The 20,853-nt window shown below is 41.1% G+C and overlaps 1 protein-coding gene across 4 annotated transcripts in view; it reads left to right on the top strand.

Moving 5' to 3' along the window:
• Mon2 (MON2 regulator of endosome-to-Golgi trafficking) overlaps positions 1 to 20,853 on the top strand; it is a 74,370-nt gene that overhangs the window by 30,433 nt on the left and 23,084 nt on the right. For all 4 annotated transcript variants that reach the window (XR_013106402.1, XM_076920372.1, XM_076920371.1 and 1 more), the window contains 14 exons: positions 1,494 to 1,720; positions 3,164 to 3,245; positions 4,001 to 4,185; positions 5,053 to 5,165; positions 7,581 to 7,685; positions 7,987 to 8,067; positions 8,147 to 8,220; positions 8,304 to 8,394; positions 10,351 to 10,452; positions 11,512 to 11,622; positions 13,925 to 14,100; positions 16,202 to 16,364; positions 17,692 to 17,985; positions 19,240 to 19,438. Coding sequence is in view for 3 of the 4 variants with exons in the window: in XM_076920372.1 (XP_076776487.1) it covers positions 1,494 to 1,720; positions 3,164 to 3,245; positions 4,001 to 4,185; positions 5,053 to 5,165; positions 7,581 to 7,685; positions 7,987 to 8,067; positions 8,147 to 8,220; positions 8,304 to 8,394; positions 10,351 to 10,452; positions 11,512 to 11,622; positions 13,925 to 14,100; positions 16,202 to 16,364; positions 17,692 to 17,985; positions 19,240 to 19,438 (2,003 nt within the window). In the remaining variant the exon portion in view is untranslated. The remainder of the gene's footprint in view (positions 1 to 1,493; positions 1,721 to 3,163; positions 3,246 to 4,000; positions 4,186 to 5,052; positions 5,166 to 7,580; positions 7,686 to 7,986; positions 8,068 to 8,146; positions 8,221 to 8,303; positions 8,395 to 10,350; positions 10,453 to 11,511; positions 11,623 to 13,924; positions 14,101 to 16,201; positions 16,365 to 17,691; positions 17,986 to 19,239; positions 19,439 to 20,853) is intronic.

Genomic DNA, 20,853 nt, shown 5'->3' with positions numbered 1-20,853 from the left:
AAATGGCACCACTGGAGGTATTTAATTCTAAAGCACTTCTGCCTGTATTGTATTTAATATTGCATTTTGGAGCTTACTTTGATTTGTCATATTCTGAGAATTTTAAGCAGACCTATATTTTCTTCTACTTGTAGGGTGCTAATAACACTATAAACAGACTGATTTATTTCCATGAGTTGACGCCTTTGTCCCACATGGCTTTGTAGTTAAGTGTGTGGCTTGACTCTTAGACCTCGTGGGCATAGCTCATCTAGAATAGAGTTCCCTTTGGCAAATTCAACTTTATTTAACCTAATTAATCTATGAGATGGAAATTGTCACAGGGCTAAATTCTAGGACTTTCTTGTGTGTACATGTATAATTCTTGTGTACACATGAGTTGCAGAAGCATTCTGCTGTTCTGTAAGTTGTTTTTTTCTTACTACTGCCCATGGAACAGAGTAGTTTTCAATTTTGATGGAGTCAGTTTACCTATTTTTTAACTGTACTTTTGGTGTTATATCTAACAGATTGTTGCAAGAAGAGACATAGGCATAAATCATGGGAAGAAACATAGGCATATATCGTTAAGAGTTTTGTAAGTTTTTTTATATGTAGGTCACTGATTTATTTCAAGTTAGTTTTGTGTACAAGAGATAGGGCTCTGACATCGCCTTTTCTTTGGATGTGAATACAACTTAGAACTATTACCATTCATTCTTTGCTGGTGAATTCGTCACTCTGTGTTCTTAGCTTGAGAAATGACCGTTTTAAGGGATCCAGAACCATAGTTCCTCATTTGTCCTAACTTAGAACATAAGACTTATTGTCTTGCTTTCTGAACACTTGCTTCTGTAGTAGATTTGAGCTTGACACACAGATGTCCCTTAGTGCTACTTGTACTGTTGGCTGATGGTCTCAGGTCACCTGTGCTCTGGGTATCTCAGGGTTTTGCTTTCTCTGATGTAAGAACATCTTCCTCTTGTGGTTTTATTTTATCTTTTATGTCACTTTAAAGTTAAGAGGTTGAGAAGCACCATAATCTGTGTTAATGTATTCTGTGTTAGTTTTTTATATTTCTCACACCAAAGAATGGTGAAGATGTCACCGTATATCAAGTAGATGTTATGGTAGCAGCTAGGCCTTCATTTTTCTGATCATTTTTTTTACACTAAAAAAGTACATTTTGTGTGTGTGTGTGTGTGTACACATGTATGTGTACCATAGCACATGCGTGAAGGTTAGAGTGTTGCTTGCAGGACTCAGTTCCCTCCTTCACACTCAGATCATCAGGCTTGGCAGCAAGCACATTTTATCCACAGAGCCATCTCACCAGCCTTCTGACCACTTGAAAGTACTGCAGAGCCTTCTCCAAATGAAACAAGCTCAGTCGTGTCCCTTCTTTTCTTCTGTCTTCCTGTTAGTAGTTTTTAGAGTCTATAGATTATGGAAATGATTTTCTATGGTTCTTTTCTGTGGCTTCTCATTAGTGCTTGTATTTTTTATGATTTCAGCCTAGAGATGCTGGACAAAGTTGAACCCCCAACTATACCAGAAGGCTATGCCATGTCTGTGGCATTCCACTGTCTGTTGGATCTCGTCCGTGGCATCACCACTATGATAGAAGGAGAGCTGGGAGAGGTAGACACAGAGTGTCCCACTGTCACAGAAGGAGCATCTTCACAGTCATCAGAAAGGCGAGATGAGCAGTCAGCATCAGACCAGATGGATCAGGAGACAGGTGTGCTGCAATCCCAGCTGTCATTGCTACTTTTCAGTACTCTGAACTTGAGGGAGACCTGAGGGAATGTTGTTGTGTTATTACTTGCCCTATTTCCCTTTATGAACACGTCATCATGCTGTTCTTCCCTTTCTCTTTATTGTGTATACATGTCACTTTATTTTTCTGAGCTACTTGAGATGAAGTTCGAGACATGCTGTCCCACTGCCCCTTAATATTTAGATGTGGTTTTCTAAAACTAATTACAGTCTCCCCATTCTGATGCAGTCACCATCAGAAATTAGGCTCAGTCCAGTATTTAATATTAACCTAGGTCTTACTCATATTGATCAAGTTTCCCAGTGTTTTTCCTTGTGGTCCCTTGCTTTTGGATTTATTGCTGTGTGTGGATATTTTCCTACAATGTGGAACACAGTTCTTCAGTTCTTGTTTTATATGACCTTGACATTGTTAGAAGAATATATCCTAAGTTGCTTTATTCATTCTAAGATTAGCACAGGGTGATTCCTATGTTTAATTTAATTAAATGTTTAATTTAGCTACTAATTTGATCTATCAGTATGTGAGGAAGCAAAAATATCAATTTTTGGAGATGTTCACTTTTAAATATAACTGGATTTTTATTTAATCCAAAAATTTTAATCACTAGCTGTCATTGTTTTAGTGTGATGTTCTCTTCAGACTGGATAGTGTTCTTTTGCCATGTCTCGTGTTCCTCCATGTTCTCTTGGTTCTCCTTACAACTCAACAGGAGATGCTCTCAAGTGATCTCATGGTTCTAGTCCAGTACAGGTGTTAGTGCATTTTCCAGGAAGCCCAGGCAGATAGAATTGAGACTGACCTGTGGGCACTAGGTGTGCTTCTTGCTGCTTGGTCAGGAAGGACACCTATCGAGTGTCTGGATTCGAACTGTCTGCTTCTTTGTACTAAAGACTATGACATCACCCCAGGTTCTCTATTTGTAGGTCATTTCTACAAGGTCAGTGCTAACTTTAGATATTTGTAAATATCCTCTCCAACTGTGAGGTGCCCAGTGCCATTCGATTCAGTGTATTTAGTTATGCTTGATTCTCAACATTGTAATGGTGTTCTAGCTGAACAAACATTTTAGACTGTAGTCCACACTAAGTTCCACTTGATCACACAGATGCACATTTTGGCCTACTGAAGGAAATGGAACTGGCATTTTGTATTTTTTAGAAGATATTTCTTAACTGAGATAGTGGACTATCTTGTTTTAACTACCATGTTTTAAAACAACTTAACTTCAAGACTTTTTTTTATTATGAAACTATCTCAGCTTCTACATTTTTATTATTTGAATATTTTAAATATTGGTGTTTGATGCCTAATGGTTGAGTTACTGCAGGAATATTTGAGTTTCACAGACCGACAGCTCGCTGTAACGGTGTAACCTGATTAAGTGTTGTGTTTCCTCTGAAGTGAGCAGAGCGGTTTGGGAAGAGATGGTGAGCGCTTGCTGGTGTGGTCTCCTCGCTGCGCTGTCCCTACTTCTGGACGCCAGGTATTCCGTCCGTAAGCTTATGTCATGTCAGTGCACTTAAACCAGCAATACCTTACTTCCCTTTGTCCCAGGAACTTCTTATTTCCTACCCCTGGCTTTCTGTGTGAGTAGAACTTTGATGCTCTTTTTAAATTTCATGTGCAGTATGATAGTTTGTGTGCACACTGTTGTGATGAAATTAGGGTAATGAACATTGCATTCTCCTTGTTTCTTTAAGAACATTATTTTTTACCACCCGCTCTGGCGCCTGTGTTTGCTCTGAACTCCCACTGGAATAGTCAGAATGCTTTAATCAAAAATACAGCTTCCAAATGATGGAACACTTGTGTCAGACATGTCAAGGCTTGCCACTGCCTTTGCAAGGATGATCCTTTGCTTGATATTTCTCCCCAGAATTAACTGATTTTAAGATATTTGATGCCAGATGTGGTGGCTCCTGCCTATAATCCCAGCACTTGGCTGACAAAGGTAGATTGCAGTGAGTTTGAGTCCAGCCTGAAGCAAATACCCTGTCTCAGTAAACAAATAAAATGCTTGATGCTTTTAGTTTAATCTTTAAGTTCTTTTTTCCACCTATGAATACACATTACATTATATGGGTCAGTTTTTTAGATATTTGGTTACTTGGTTAAAATCCATCCTAAGTACATTGGTTTTAGCTTTTCTTGAAAGCTCTCTGAGTACATACACCTGTGTCTTGTTTTAAAGCATAACTGCGATAAGCTGGTAAGATAAACAGAGAGCTTGTCTTCCAGCACAGATGAGGCTGCCACTGAGAACATCCTGAAGGCTGAGCTGACCATGGCTGCTCTCTGTGGAAGACTGGGCCTTGTAACCTCGAGAGATGCCTTTATAACTGCCATCTGCAAAGGCTCCCTGCCTCCGCATTACGCTCTGACTGTGCTGAACGCCACCACTGCAGCCACACTCTCCAATAAATGTAAGCGCTAAGCTGCACCGCTTTCTCCGTCTACTGGGATGGATGCCGACAGAGTAGGGGTAGAACCTGTAAGTTCAGGCCTCATGCCGTCCCACGTGTGCACAGTGCTCCCTCCAGGCAGCTGTGCTCCTGCCTTTCCACTCTGTCCTCCTTTTCCAGACAGTTCTTTTATGTCCTGAAAGGGATGAGAGAAGGTGAGATGTAGGGTCCCTGGACTCTTGTTTCTCTTTCCTATGTGGCCATATGGGATATATCTTTTTTTCTTCTGCTTGTCCTTTAAAAAAAAGGTGGAGAGAAGAATATAGCAATAGCAATGTTACGTAATAATTAAACAGATCCATAATATAATTATGACACTCCTTTGTAACTATAGTGCATTGTTGAAGTGCTGGTTTTTTGTTTGGCCTAGTAAAACTATCATTTTTCCACCACTTATATTACACTAACATTCAAAAACTAATTTTCTTGGCTAATGCTTTGAGAACACTAAGGTTGATTGCATTTAATTTATATATATTTCAAAGTGATATTCAGATTTCACACTTAAAATTTATTTGCCTATAACTAGAAAAGTATACATTGATTCATGTTTAAAGTACTTAATGTGTTCTAATTCTGTTTTGCTCATAAAACATTCTACCAGCATTTTATAATTACAACAACTTACATGGAAAATTCCTTCACGTTTGCTTTTGTTAGTGTGTGCACCTACGAGTTTTCAGAGGTTTGCATACATCTGGATAATAGTACTGCTGTTTAATTGTGAGGGTTGAACTTTATTCTGATTAATCTTTTACAATACAACAGTACCTTGAAGGAAATGTGAGCTCAGTGCTGCACTGAGGCTTTCTTTCCGTTGTGTTCTAGCATATTCTATCCAGGGCCAAAGTGTTATGATGATCAGCCCATCCAGTGAGTCTCACCAGCAAGTTGTGGCCGTGGGTCAGCCTCTCGCAGTGCAGCCCCAAGGAACAGTGATGGTAACTGCTTAGGGTGGGGCTATTGTGGCTAGCAGTTAGCAGTCAAGAGCTTCTGTTGTGCTCCAGTTCTGTACTTTCCAATGGTATTACTTTCTGACTCTCTTTTACCCAGAGGATGGTCCTAAACAAAGTAATTATTTTCTTGACATTATCATAGCTGGTATATTAATTCAACTTCCTTTGTGTATATATGTGTGTGTGTGTGGTGTGTGCATGCATGTGTGTATGTGTATTGCTGTGTATGTCAGCACATGTGTAGCCCAGCAAGTGTGCGTATGTGTTTGTGTGTAGAGGCCAGAGGTCATCGTCTGCGTATCCCCCTGCTGCTTCACATTGTCTGCTGATGCAAGGTTTCTAACTCCCCTGAATCTAGAGCCCTCCTGCTAGTCTAGGTAGCCTGTCTCCACCTCCCAGTGGCTGGAGTTATAGACGAGTCACCGTGCTCTCCCAGCATTAACATGGGTTATGGGGATCTGAACTTCAACCCTCACACTATGTGGCTTTGGCATCCAGTTGGTGGGTAAACTGTGTCAGGCAGTTGTTGGGGGGTCATGCTTAGAGCTGCTGATGGCGGCAGATCCAGATACCTACAGGGAATGATCCCAGTGGCAGCCAGTGATTAGAGAAGTTACTCAGTAGACTTTTCTCTGAGGGAACAAAGTTTAATTTACTGGGGCTGGTATTCCCTGTGGCCGGCGGAAAAAACTATGAACTCATAACTCCTAGGTGCTGGTGAGAAAGAGAAGGAAAGAGAGAAAATTCACACACACACACACACACTCTCACACATACACACACACTCTCTCTCACACACTCACACACACACACACACTCTCTCTCTCACATACACACAGTAGATGAAACAAAAGGCAGAGTCCAATAACTTTATACACACAAATATGTACCTACACGCATACATACAGGCAGACAGACCTAAGATAGACATATACACAACCACACTAGGATGGTTAGAGCAAAACTCCAGCAAGCAGGCTCCAAGCATTTCACACATACACATACATACATACACATACACATACATACATACATACATACACACATACATACACACACACACACACAGTGGTGGATGGAGCAAGCTCTAACACACACACACACACACACACTGTGGATGGATGGAAGGAACAACTTTTCAGCCCTCCACACTTTATTCTTTCTTCCATAGCTTATATATCCCAGCAAAATCTTTCAAGCAGTATAGAATTATAATATGGTTATATTTTAGTTTTCTTCTAGTAAATGGTTATAAAAAAAACAATGTGTTCTCCTATACCTTTACAAGAAATAACAATAAGTAGTATAGGTAAAGAAAACAAATTATCCCCAAAAACCCATGTATATTCATAGCTAAGCAACTTGTGAGAGATTAACAAAGTAAAAGCAAGCAAGGCAGTGTTCTCAGCCAGCTTCTCTGACTGGCAGGCAGCAATTTGTGGTTACAAAGAAAGGATTCATTAGTTTATTATTTATCTTTAAAAGTAATCTTGTAAAATTCTTTTAAAAATCACAAATCTAAACTTTTATATAAAAATCAGTCATATCTCCCTTAAGTCCTCAGATGCACATCTACTGGTCAACAATTCTCAATAAATCATACCAGGAAGCTAAAGGCAAAAATGGGTATAAGAAATCAGTCATCACCAGTCCAGCCTCAGTGAGAGACAGGTCAGCCAGGCTGCCATTGTTCTTGTTCCCTGACCATAAAAGGTCCCTACCTTAACTAGTAAGTGTGTGCCTTTCTGAACTTAGTTTGTTTTCTAAGATTTCCTACATCAGAACCGGTAGTAAAAACATCTCAACCTAGCTTTATTAACAATTGCATTTTTCCAAATGTTTTCTAAGGGTGGAGGTCACAGCTGACAATCTCCGTCTCTAGGTTCTTCTCTAGGGTGGTGATTGAGTCATTAATCTGCTCCAGCAGCAGTGCCTGAGAGAGATCACGCACTATTATTGTGAGTGCCAGAGATACTGCCCAGTGAGTGGCTGGAAGCCTTCTTAGAGTTTTCATACAGTTCTTAGATGAAGAGGGATGTGAGGGCAGCAAGCACAACAGAACTCCATAACAGTCTGAAGTCCTCAGGACACATGGTCCTTGGGGCTCTGCACACTGAGGCTCACCCTTGTGGCTCTGGTGGGCCACCTTCCATGAGTTGTAAAGCCATTTGTCGTTGCTCCTGCATGGTCCTCAGCAATGTGGCAAACACTTTACTCAGCGAATGGTCACTCCAGCCCTGGAAACACAACTTTGTGTTTTATAAAACCATCCAAACTTCTTTTGTTAGTATTCTTGGTTTTTATTTAAGACAGTCTTTGTATGCATTCACGTTGATTTATAAACTGTCAATTTTTAAGAATCTATAACATTTGCTACAAATCTGTCTCCTTTCAACATAGCTGACTTCCAAAAATATCCAGTGCATGAGGACTCTACTGAACTTGGCACACTGTCATGGTGCTGTTCTTGGAACATCATGGCAACTTGTTTTGGCAACTCTTCAGGTATGTTGCAGTATTGGATTCTAGATTTATGACAGCTAACAGGTAAACCATGCCTGCTGGTCCTTCAGGAAGGCCTGATGGAGCAGGGGAAGTGGTGAGGAGGGAACACATGTAGGAAGTGAGGGATGACTTACAGTGCTGTAAACTCCTGCTTGTGCACACTGGAATTACTTCATATGAATGGTGCTAATTACTTTGATTGTAATTATTAGGATATTACTGATTTTAGTTTTTATTGCTAGCTATTACCACTGATTTTGGTTATTAGAATTTTTACAGTTTTACTTGTTTTAATTTTCAGCATCTTGTGTGGATTCTGGGACTAAAGCCTAGTAGTGGTGGTGCCTTGAAGCCTGGCAGAGCAGTAGAAGGGCCCAGCACAGTAAGTGGCAGCTCCTGTGATCAGTGGGTGCTTCCTGAACCGTCACACACGCTCCACATTGACGTCACCCTTCCTTTAGGTTCTGACAACAGCGGTGATGACAGACTTGCCAGTGATCTCCAACATCCTTTCTAGACTGTTTGAAAGCTCACAGTAAGTTCATGTTGTAAACTGACAGCCACACTGTTTCCAGCTGTATATTTGAGATGAAATTGTCTTTTTCATTTTCATTTTAGGTATCTTGATGACGTATCTTTGCATCATTTAATAAATGCACTTTGTTCCTTATCTCTAGAAGCAATGGATATGGCCTATGGAAATAATAAGGTGTGGTAATGTACATTTCTTTTTAGTTATACAAGGTACATAAGTCACCCTAGTGTTTGATTGGTAGGACTGGGGCTTCGGTCACAGTGGCCTGTCAGGTACCATTTGTAGCAGAGGAGTAAAGAGGCATGATGTAGCTTGTGATCTGTCCAGGTGTGCAGCAGGGTTACAGTTATGTCCCTCCTTTCCTATATGCTGAATAGTCTTGTATTTATAAATATTGCGGCACAGCTTTTATACATAGCTGTCATAAAGTATCCTGACAGTGCTTGCACTTACCGCTTACGGTTTGGGGAGTCCAAGACTGCAGTTAGGAAGTGTGTTGCAGATTGGGGGGGGTGGGTCCCCTCACTGAAAGGGAAAATCAGGAACTAATTGTTTCTTCTGAAGATAATGATTCTGTTCACCTCGAAATTAAACATTTTCATTGTCCATTAATTAAGCAAATAGAACATGACTCTGTGCTCCCCGCCAGGTAAGCATAGCCCAGGACTCAGGAATATTAGCATTCGAGAGCATTTCTTTCTGTACTCAGAATATTTTCTATTAAAGTTGTAAAGCACAGAAAAATTTGAACTTACCCATATTTTAGAAATAGCTTTTTGAAATGAAATGTTTGAGGCTAACAGCATTCAGTGGTAAAGCACTTGCCAACATTGTGGGAAGCCTTGGGTTTGGTTCAGTCACAGCAAAAATATATACAGGAAAAAATAAATACATTGTTAGCTGAGAGAGCAACTCACAGTGTTTGCCTAATTGGCCTGACAGCCTAGCACTGTATAAAAACAAAATGAATCCCTCTGTGTGTGTGTGTGTGTGTGTGTGTGTGTGTGTGTCTGTGTGTGTGTCTGTGTCTGTGCCCTTGGAGGCCAGAAGATGTAAGATCCCCTGGAATTACCGGTAATATAAGGCACCACTGTGGGTCCTAGGAGCTGAACTTCAATCCTCTGCAGGAGCAGCCAGCACTCTTAGCCAGTGAGCCATCTCTCCAGTCCCCTGTCTACATTTAAAAATATGCATAGTCTGACCACTTCCAAATGTGGAGATAAGCCACTGGCGCACGCCTTTAATCCCAGCACTCAGGAGGCAGAGGCAGGTGGATCTCTGAATTCAAGGGCAACTTGGTCCAAGAGTGAGTTCCAGGACAGCCAGGGCTACACAGAGAAACCCTGTCTTGCCTTGAAAAAACAAACAAACAAAAAAGTTGCTAAACCTTCTGTAAAAAGAATCTTCAGGTATGAATCCAGGACCTGTATATGTTCTTTGAAATGCTGCAAATCATGATGATACATACCTTACTTAATGAGGGGAAAGAGAAGTGACCCTAGGTAGTCATGACTTGGGGGACTTACTTTCTCACACAGTCTAACTGTATACTATTATCTCCATTTTATACATGAAAATTTTCAATGGATACTGTAATTTATGTAACTTATGTAGCTATTCAGTGGCCTAATCAAGAGGAGATAGCGGCAGTTAAAACTTTGTAGCTATCAGTTTTAAACTTATACCTTATTTCTCCATAAATAGCAATTTTCTATAATTCTTAGGGTATCTGTAGATGAGCTTATGCCACATCTGTCTTAAATCTCCAGTGTAACTTAGCTTACTGGCTTTTATTAGGAAAGACAAAGATACTGTTAAACATTTCCATGTTGGAAATGTTTTCAATACCACAAAAATATTAAGAATACAGAATTTTTTTAAAAAAAATTAGATTTGTAGGTCTTTAATATCTATAACTTATTCACTTTTGTGCCGATATAGTTTGGTGGTAACTTTAGGAGCTGTTCTAGGTGGCAGGAAGACTTGTCTGCTGATAATAGATCCTGCTGTATTCCTGCTGACTTTCCATCTACAAATCATCATCATTTAATCACTGTAATGTTCTACTTTATTCATGGTCATCACAGAATTGTCTTCAGTGTGTCAAAGTGTAATATGTTTCCTCCTTAGGAACCATCTCTTTTTGCTGTTGCCAAGCTATTAGAAACCGGTCTAGTTAATATGCACAGAATAGAGATTTTATGGAGACCTCTGACTGGCCATCTACTTGAGGTGAAGTGTCTTGTTTAAGTACTATCATTGTTTACTGATAAAATGTCCATTGATCTTATGATCAAGCATAATGACATATTAGCCCCCCCCCCCCCCCCCCCCCCCCCGCAGTGTATGTTATCAGAGGACGGTAGCTGTGCCGTGCTTAGCTTGGGGAAGGGTTCATCATGTAAACAGTGGGTAAATGTTTAACTTGTAAAATGCTGGTGTTGTCAGCTGTGTGTTAGCATCTGCCTCCTTCGATTGCAGTCTCTTCATCTTGATTTTAGGTAGTTCTGAAGTTTTGAAGTAGTTTGGGATGAGAGTGAGTTACAAATAACTTGTTTGCAATTTTGCTACAGTGGAGGTAGCAGGGGAGGAGAGAGCTGTCATGCTGTCACTAGGTCACAGTAAGAGTGAGAGGACCTAATGGAGACAGAGCTTTTCTTCAACTTGACATGCCTTGATGGTGAGCAGGCATAGTGAACTGCAGTGGCTTCTGCCGGCACACATGCTTTCGTGTGGTTTGGGACCATGATCATTCATGTCTCCTTAGGAGCCTGAGAAGGATACTGTCCTTCATTCCTAAGACTTCACCCATTTATTGGGATTAAATTTACTAACAAAGGATGTTACTAATCAATCAGATTGCTTTTTGATTTAGCCAACCTCTTAGGTGAGATTGGGCTCAGGACAGTGTTGTGTAAACTAAACTGTTTATCAAGTGCTGAGGGTTCAACCCTTAGGCCATTGGGAAAGAACAACAAAAGAACTCGTTAGGGCTGGCGGCTTTGGTTCCTGTGACACACTCCTTCCTTTCCTATGACTTAGATCAATTTCATCTTTTGTCTTTTGTTCTTTCTTTCTTGCCTTCCTTGCCTTTATTCAGAAGGTAAGCGTACAGAAAATTTTTAGATATAAATTTTCTTTTACTCTTAACTGAATACATAATATTTTTAAGTTGTAAAAGAATAACAAAAGCTGTAATACTGTTTTGGGTTTTTTGTTCTCAGGTTAATGTGTATTTCTTGACTTAAATATGTAATTGAATATAATTTTATTCAATGTGTGTTTCTTCAGGTCTGCCAGCATCCAAATTCTCGGATGAGAGAGTGGGGAGCAGAAGCTTTGACGTCACTCATTAAAGCAGGCCTGACATTTAACCATGAGCCTCCACTTTCACAGAACCAGGTAAAAGCAGTGTTGCCTGGTCGCTCACAGATGTAGTTTTATATTAACATCACCTCATGATATTCTAGTATAAATCTTCCTTTGTGAGACTGTCTTATGTAGCACAGGCTAGCCTCAGTTTATAGCCAAGGATGGCCTTGAATTCTTGGGCCTCCTGTTCTTACCTCCAGAGTGCTGTGATTTTAGGGTATGTGCCACCAAGCCAATATCTAAAACAGAATTTTTAAACTTAAGTCTCTATTTTACATGCAGGCTATGGATTGCTCAGAGTTTTAGAGTAGTCTTCAGAAAAACATCTAAACGATGCTGAACGAAGTTAACGAGTGTGCTGGAGTTGCTCTTCCTGAAGGGCTAACACTTCATTCTAGGGCCTCCTGACTTGTCCCTGCAGCTCTGTCCCTTCCCTCTCGCTACACTTACCCAGGGACAAAGCACGTGTAGTGGCAGCAAGTACATGAAGTGGTTTTGGTGTGTTGTGTGTTGGGGTCTCGGCTGCCCTGTGTTGTGTGGAGGTCAGAGGTCACAGTGCATGCTTTCCTCTACTACGGCTCACTTTACATTTTGTAGACCAGGCTGGCCTCGAACTCAAGCTTCTGTCTCCCGAGCACTCTCTTGGATCGGAGGCCCGCACCAGCAGGCCCAGCTTGCTTCACTCTGAGACAGTCTCTCAGTGAGTCTGGAGCTCCCCAGTGCAGCGGGACTGCTCCACCCACAGGCACCAGTGAGTGCCAGGGCTGGGGATGGTTGCTGCACCGCCTGTCTTTTTATGTGGGTCTGTCACGCTTACTCGGCAAGGCCCCAGCTGCAATAAAATATATTTCATTGTTAAATAATTTTGTCACTTTATACTTGCAGAATTTTTGCCATTCACACATATTTTACAGTTGGGTTCTTGTTTGTTTGTTTGTTTTTAAGTTCACTGAAGTTTCAGGGTTTCAACACTGAGTAAACTTAAGTGTCTGTCAGCCATTACCACTCTCCTTATCATCTTACTATCTATCATTCTACATATGAATTCAGCACGTTGTTAACTGTCACCCTTAGAGCAGGTGATTGACAGGACACTTGCTTCTTAGTGATTTCCTTTTTCTCTGCTATAGCTTGAGGGGCTTGTTCAGTTTTTTCTTTTGGTTAGTGCTCGGGACCGAACCCATGGCCTTCACTGCTGGGCTGTTAGTGCTCTAACACTTGGGCCACCCACTGCTCTTAATGTGTGGAGACAGGGTCTGAGGATAGAGTCCTGGCTGGCTGCAGACTTTCAGTCCCTGCCTTTGCCTCCTGAGTACTGAAACCATGGACATACGTCACCAAACCTGGCTCTGGTTTAAGGCTTTAAAAAAAGTATAACGTCATGGCTGACAAAATGGTTCAGTGGGTGAAGGTGATTGCTATCAATTCTGAGCAATTCTGGTTCAATTCCCAGGAACCACATGCTGCAAGAGAGAACTGACTCCTGCAACTGTTCACATGTTGTGATATGGCACACACTCATAAACACTAAACAAGTAGTGACTAAAAAACAATTAGACTGGCTTTAGTATCCACAATGTCTGATCAGTAGTGCATGGAGAAAGCTTAAGAAGTATTTGTTTAGTAGATCAACCACAAAGAACAAAATTTGGAGAGAAGAAAATCAAATAATGAAGTGCGTTTTAGATGTCAGAAGATGTAACACAGAGTGCTTTTGTCTCAAATTTTGTGGCATTTTGTCATTGATGTAAATAATAATTGTTATTAAAGCATATAATTTCAAACTTTACAGTTTTTATTATATCATACTTGATAATTTTACATTCAAATACATGCTACATATACATTAATACAGTAAATGAAAGATAATTAGATAGATAAAAGATAAAAGATAATACTAGATATTGGGAGTTGTTTTAAGTGTAGCTAAGGATATATTTCCTTCAGCAAAGTCTTCTGGTTCTGGGTGGGTCTGTGTGGAGAGGTAGGCTTCCCCTGAAATTGTGCGCACCAACAGAAAGCAGAGAAGTGGCAAAGCTGTGAACATCACTGCTAGAGAAATCATATTCTGTTCTTTTAGTAGAAAAGTTCTGTTTACTGCAGTATTGTAAACGAGGTGACTCTAAACCTCATGGGAACAACAGAGACGGGTGCTGCACTCTGTAGTCCCAGCACTTGGGAAACTGAGGCACGGGATCACTTGAGCCCAAGTACAACGAGGAAGTGAAGAGATGACATTGCAGAAAGATGCCAGTGGCGGGGCTAACAGTTGTAACAAGGCTGCCTTCGTTTCTCGATGTCTTTGCCTAATTAGCTTCTTGTCCCCCTTTAGAGACTACAGCTGCTTTTATTGAACCCATTAAAAGAGATGTCCAATATTAACCATCCAGATATTCGACTCAAGCAGTTAGAATGTGTGCTGCAGATTCTGCAGAGCCAGGGAGACAGCCTTGGGCCTGGGTGGCCGTTGGTTCTTGGAGTTATGGGAGCCATCAGAAATGATCAAGGGTAAGTGTGTAAAATGGATACCCAGCTTGTAAGAGGTCAGAAGGGAGCCACCCTGATGTCTCCAGTGAGAGTCTTTATTTCTGCCCTGCTGCGCATGTCCAAGCTCTCTGTCATAGTGTCCCATGGCCTACCCCATGCAGCTCCAGGAACCTTCAAGTGTTGTGCTTTTAAAGGGATAAAAGATTTACTGTTACGTGCCATTTATATTAGAATATAAGATCTTATTATAAGATAAATAAACTAACATTTTATAACGCATCTAAAGAACTCCATATATTAGGAAGTCTTAAGAAATTGCTTAAAAATGACTCTATTTGTTTGTTTCTTAAACATTTATTATGTGCTTAGGGTATTCCCAGAACTGAGTTTGTTAGCTGTTCTGAGTACACAAATAAATCACCACTCCCATAGAAGGAGAGCACAAGGAAGAAAGTACTGTACACCAAACAAAGCTCCAGTGGAAAGGGTGGAGCCAGAACATAAATGACATCATGTGCTCCTAAGGGCTATCTGCACTTTCCTTGAGTATGTTTGAGAGGCATGTGAGGAGTTTACACAGGAGAGTGACATAATCAGATATGCATTTGACAGACACCACTGACAAGGGCACAAGACGAGAGCAGGAAGTATGGGAGTACTGACAAATGCTTCCTTCAAAGTGAGAGCTAGTTGAGGATATAACAGGCTGATTGGGACAAAGGGAGCAGTGCAGTGTGGAATGATCCTCACATTTATGATGTAGGTAAATAGTCAAGACCCACTAAATAAATAGGGACAGAAGAAGAGCACAGTAGAATGGGACTTGAGATTTTACCTAACTTAGGATTGAACATCAGTGAAGGAATCGAGCAGATACTGGATATGCGTGTCTGAGTTGTACAGTGTCACACACTATTTAGTGACAGGTACACTGCAGTGTACGTGTCACACACTATTTAGTGACAGGTACACAGCAGTGTTGTTAAAACTATGGAGAAGATTGATGACAGTATTAGAGAAATAAATGTTTAAGTATCTGTAATAGTAAATGTCCTTAAATAGCACAACATACTGAGACTATTAAAGAAAAACAGACCAATTTGCATCAAGTTGAAGCTGATTTCCTAACTGGCAGCACAGGGTGGGATGTGTGCTGTGAGGGCGACATTCCTCACGTTACTTACCGTTAGTTGTAGTTTACGTTCAGTGGCTGCGAGAAACACCAGGACCAAAAGAAACCTGACTTACTGGGTTTACAGGTCACGGGCATAGTCCAACATGAAGCCAGGGCAGGAACTGAAGCAGAAGCCAGCCATCAGGGAACAATGCTCACTGGCGTGTTCTCCGTGGACTACTTAGGTGGCTTTCTTTTACAACCCAGGACCACCTGTCCAGGGGTGACACAGGGTCCTCCCATATCACTCACCATCAGGAAAGTGCCTGCTGACTTACCTACAGGCCCGCTGGCTGATGGAGACAGCCCTCAGATGACTCTGGTGTGTCAGGTGGACTAAAGAACTAGCCAGAACACCACTGAACTTTTTCTCTAAGACCATCTGCTTCTTGTGAAATTTATACTGTACTTTTCTCACAGAATAGATCTGTAATTGTCTTTAGATATTTTTAAAGGATACTGTTTAGATATTAAAAGCAGCAGCAGCAGTAGAGGCACTTGTCCTCGGGTACTGAGTAAGCACACTTTCTGTATGCACTGGGCCACAGAAGACAGATGAGACATCAGGGAGAAAGGCGCTATGGCAGTCTCTCCTCCCCTGCATTGTCCCAGGGGCTCCAGGTTGTTAGTTGGTATGTAGTGCTAACGACAGTTTCCCCTCTGTAAGTCTAATCCCCTTTGAGACAGTCTCCCTGTGTGGCTCTGGCTGGCCTCAAACACACAGAGATAAGTGCTGAAGTTGAATCTGATCTTGTTAATCTCATCAAGGTCCCTTTACGTTTGTTTGTGTGAGAAAGCATAAGTAATTATGTGGCTGTTGAGGTACTGTGCAACCAGGAAGGGCTTCCCTGTTCAAATTCTAAAATAAAAGTTTGCTTGGTTGAATTATTGTAAGATTTTCCTATACCTTTCTTTTAAATTTGCATTACCTGTTTCTTTTGTTTTCAGAGAATCATTAATAAGAACTGCCTTTCAGTGTCTTCAGTTGGTTGTGACAGATTTTCTACCCACAATGCCTTGTTCTTGCCTACAGATAGTTGTAGATGTTGCAGGTAGCTTTGGACTGCATAACCAAGAACTTAATATTAGTTTAACGTCAATAGGCTTATTGGTAAGTACTATTGCTTTTTTACGATAAGATCCTTTTAAAATGACTTATGCAGTTAACAGTGAATGCTTACAGATATAGGGTGGACTCCTGAAATTTTTACTGACTTTTAAGTACCAAACGTACCCTCATGAAGAAGTAAATAATTTCGGTAACAGTCCATTAGTAGTAGGACATTGGAAACATTTCGATATACTGACCTTTGAAGTTTGAGTTTTGCCAAGTTTATGAAAGGACTTCATGAAACAATAATAGTAAATGCATATAATGAAAATGATGATTGATGTAGAGTACAGATGAAGTGACCTGAAATATTATCTCAATGACATTTTTCACAGACTATTTAGTAACAAAGCTTTATTTACAATTTGTGTAGTCCCAAAGTCTGTCAACAATACTGTTAGACACAGGAGACAGCGTATTACAGTGGAAGTCTGAAGACAGGCCTGTGTGTGTTTAGTGCTGTGGATTCTTGAGTTATTGACGTTTGAATTTCATTTTACATATCTCAAGTATGGAAGTAGCATGTTAGTGTATTGCAAGTATTTCACATGAATCAAGTATGAAGAGAACGGCTCCCGGTATCTGTAGTGTCTAAGGAAACAGTCTAGACTCTCTGACCTCATGTTACAATTGAAAGTTTGTAAAGCTGAACTTATATTTCCCTGAGTTAGTTAAGTGCTTTATCTAGAGTCTCCTAAAGGTTTATTGTGACTCAGAAGTTTGATAGAATTGAACTTTAAATTTCTCACGCAAAGTAGGTAAGTTGGTATTTTTCTATGAAAACTATGGCCATAGAAGACTGTGCTCGGTCCCAGACTAAGCTGCCATCACAGAGCGGCTGGTTCACTGAGTGCTCCGTCAGCGCTGATGCCCTCCTTCACTTCCTGTTGATCACAGCGCTCAACCAGTCATCATTAATTCACGTACTTCACTATCGTTGAGAATGAAGTCTTTGGGTTATGTGAAGATAGTGACTGGTTTTTGTATTATATTATAAATTATTAAGGGTCACTGGAATTATTTTTTATAGTGTAATGCTATTGTTTTAGTTAAGATTTTAATGTATATTGTATAGTTAAGAATTATAATGACTAGATGCTATGTATATCAGCACATTGAAGTTTATTATTTTTTCTACATACATTTGAAAGTTTTCATAATAAAAAGTACAGGACAATAAAAGTTAATGCTAAGACAAAATAATTAGCTACTTTTTCTTGAAATTAGAGGCACTGATGAGGGAAATGCTTGTATTGAATCTGAATTTGTTCTGAAGCTTAAAACAAAATTCGTGAATAAAGTTATATTTGTATACTTTCCTTTTTAGTGGAATATTTCAGATTATTTTTTCCAAAGAGGAGAAACTATTGAAAAAGAGTTAAATAAAGAAGAGGCAGCTCAGCAGAAGCAGGCCGAGGAGAAAGGAGTGTCTTTGAATCGGCCATTCCACCCAGCGCCACCGTTTGATTGCTTGTGGTTGTGTCTCTATGCAAAGCTGGGGGAGCTTTGTGTGGACCCCCGCCCTGCCGTGAGGAAGAGTGCGGGGCAGACTCTGTTCTCCACGATTGGTGCGCACGGGACCCTGCTGCAGCACTCCACCTGGCACACTGTTATTTGGAAGGTACTGGGGGATGGCTGGGGCTGTTAGCTCCTAGTTGACATGTGCTATTTCAGTATACATGTTTCAGTTATCTGTGTTGACTTTTTAAAGAGTCATCCCTGTGCATTTGTTTATTTGGCAAAATAAAAACATTGGCTTTGTCATATAAATCACAGAAAATAGAATAGATGTAATGTTTTTGAAAATTTGATTTATTTATTTTACGTATGTGAGTACACTGTAATTGTTGTCTTCAGACAACCCAGAAGAGGGTATTGGATTCCATTACAGATGGTTGTGAGGCACCATCTGTAATGTGATTGCTGGGAATTGAACTCAGGACCTCGGGAAGAGCAGTCAGTGCTCTTAACTGCTGAGACATCTCTCCAGCCTGAACTAATTAATTTTTAAAGATTGATTTTTATTATGTTTACTCTGTGTGTGTGTGGGGGGGGGGGGGGCAAAGGTAGGAGGGGGAGAAAGGGGTGTGCACAGGTACCCACAGAGGCCAGAGGCTTTTATCTCCATTCCATAGTCCACTCTCTTTCTCCCTGGCAAACCAGACAGGGTCACCAGTTCCTTAAAGCTGCATGTAAAGTCACTACCGAAGACAATACTGCTTCAGCCTCTTCTTCCTCTCCCTCTTCCTCCTCCTCTTCCTCCTCTTCCTCCTCTCTTTCCTCTAACTCTCCTTCCTCTTCTTCTTCTTCCTTCCCTTCCTCTCCCTCCTCCTCTTATTCCTCCTCCTCCGATTTCTTTTTCCTTGCTATAATCTCCTGACCTTCTTTCTCTTTTTGTGCCTGTGCTAGGACTTGAACCCAGGACCTTGTGCCTAACCTATTAGTTCATCTTGTCTGTGACGTTTTCTGTTTCATAAACACACCTAACTATGTTCAGTGTTCCCCCCCTGTTTGTTCTTATTTTCCTTTAAGTGTAAAAACTCCCCAAGTTCTAATTTTTTCTTGTTGGTTGTTTTTTCGGATACTTCATTTAGTGCTGAGGTCGGTCTGGACATCCCATGATAATACGTTCTGCCTGGGCCTAGATCCTTGTTTCCATTACAAGTCCTGGCTGGTGCCCTGACTGTTGATTTACTTTTCCGTATTCCATGAGCCAAAGGATAGGTTTAAGAGTACAGTTGTCTTTTTTAGCCAATTTCTCTAATTTATGTGAGTTAATAAAATGGTTACATATTTTATAACTGTTACTTTCTTTTGCCATATCTTAAGCTAACTCATCAATACTTTTTATATCATCTTTAAAATAAATATTTAGGTACTCTTCCATCTCCTGGACCGAGTTCGAGAATCTTCTACTACTGCAGACAAAGAAAAGATTGAGTCTGGAGGTGGAAATATTTTAATTCATCATTCAAGAGACACAGCAGAGAAGCAGTGGGCCGAGACCTGGGTATTGACATTGGCTGGAGTAGCAAGGATCTTTAACACCAGAAGATACCTGCTGCAGCCTCTGGGTATGCACATGCTGACTTCCTCTGTGTATAGAAGGAAGTCGTGTTAAAGGAAGTTTGGGACATACATAAGAAAGTCTTTGGGAGTTGATTGTACTACCTCCCAAAAATAGCCAACAGTCTTAACTGTAGGCTTTAGTGTGGTAGGTACAGGTTCATGTTCATTGCATTGAGGGAAAAAGAACCTACTCTGGACCACTCCAACCAGAGGGATGGAGTGATGAACAGAATACATACAAGGTTGAACTTGAGAGAAGAGCTATAATTATGCCCATAAGCCCAAAATGGCTGTAGTGCTACTGCCACAAAGAAAGTTAGTGCATTGTGAGTTTAAAATGGATTGGTGAAGCCTGCATGGCAACCTGAGAAGACAGCACTGCACCTGAGATCACAGGGAGGTGAGAGTTCATCAGGTCAGGGTAAGGAGAGATGAGGACAGGCCTGGAGATAAATGGAAGACTCAGGAAGGAGTGGCGAGCAGGCTGGCATGCCAGAGTCTCTGAGATGAGGAGTAGGAGGCCAGGCCGTGGTGTGTCCAGAGCCTGGGACCTCATCCTAACAGCAAGGGAAAGAAAAACAAAAATGCCAAAGAATTTTAAGCCATAAAGAGACTGGATCAGATTTTTGGTTCACAGAGATCCCTCTGGTTGGAGTGACAGGGGTTGGGGGTGGTAGTGTCACAGCAGACTGCTGAGGAAGCTGTTCCTGCAAATCAGTGGTTCTCAAGCGTGACCGAGCTTAGACTCATTTTATAGAGAACATGTTAACTCTGGAGACTTTACTGTAGCACCAGGGTCGGTCAAGTGCTTCGGTCGCCTGCAGTGTAGGTGCAAGGGATGATGATATACATCCTCGAGTGTGCACGACAGTGCCCAAAATCAAGATTGTCCAGTTAGGGTACCAGTGGCTTTGTGGCTGAGAACCCAAGGGGAGGTTGTAATGCTTTTGGTTTGAATGGCAGTGTTGGGGGAGTATGGAAAAATGGACAGAGGTACTGTTGGTCAGGTACTGTGCGGGAGGTCTCCACAGCCGAGCATGTGAGCGCAGCTCTTGGTGCTTAGTAGACAGCACTGGGTGTCCTGCCATCACCTCTGCCCCAACTGAACCTACAATTCCTCTGTCTGCTCCCCCAGTGCTCAGGTGACCAGCTCACATGCAGCCACCCCTAGCGTTTATATAGGGGTAGGGGAAGCTCATGCCCATTGCACCTGTTGTTTGTTTGTTTGTTGTTATTTGTTTATTTACCATATGTTCTAGAGATTAAAGTCAAACTCAGGCCCTCATATACCTGCCTGGCAAGCACTGTAACAAATGGACCATTTCCCTAGCCCCTCTAGTGTTTTTGAGACTGGGTCTTTGTGTGTGTGTGTGTGTGTGTGTGTGTGTGTGTGTGTGTATCTATATCTATCCTTGGATGT

Source organism: Arvicanthis niloticus, chromosome 22 (genome assembly GCF_011762505.2).
Source record: "Arvicanthis niloticus isolate mArvNil1 chromosome 22, mArvNil1.pat.X, whole genome shotgun sequence".
Taxonomy (NCBI): domain Eukaryota; kingdom Metazoa; phylum Chordata; class Mammalia; order Rodentia; family Muridae; genus Arvicanthis; species Arvicanthis niloticus.
The sequence above is the reverse complement of the archived record's forward strand: the minus strand, read 5'-3'. Positions and strand labels throughout refer to the sequence as shown.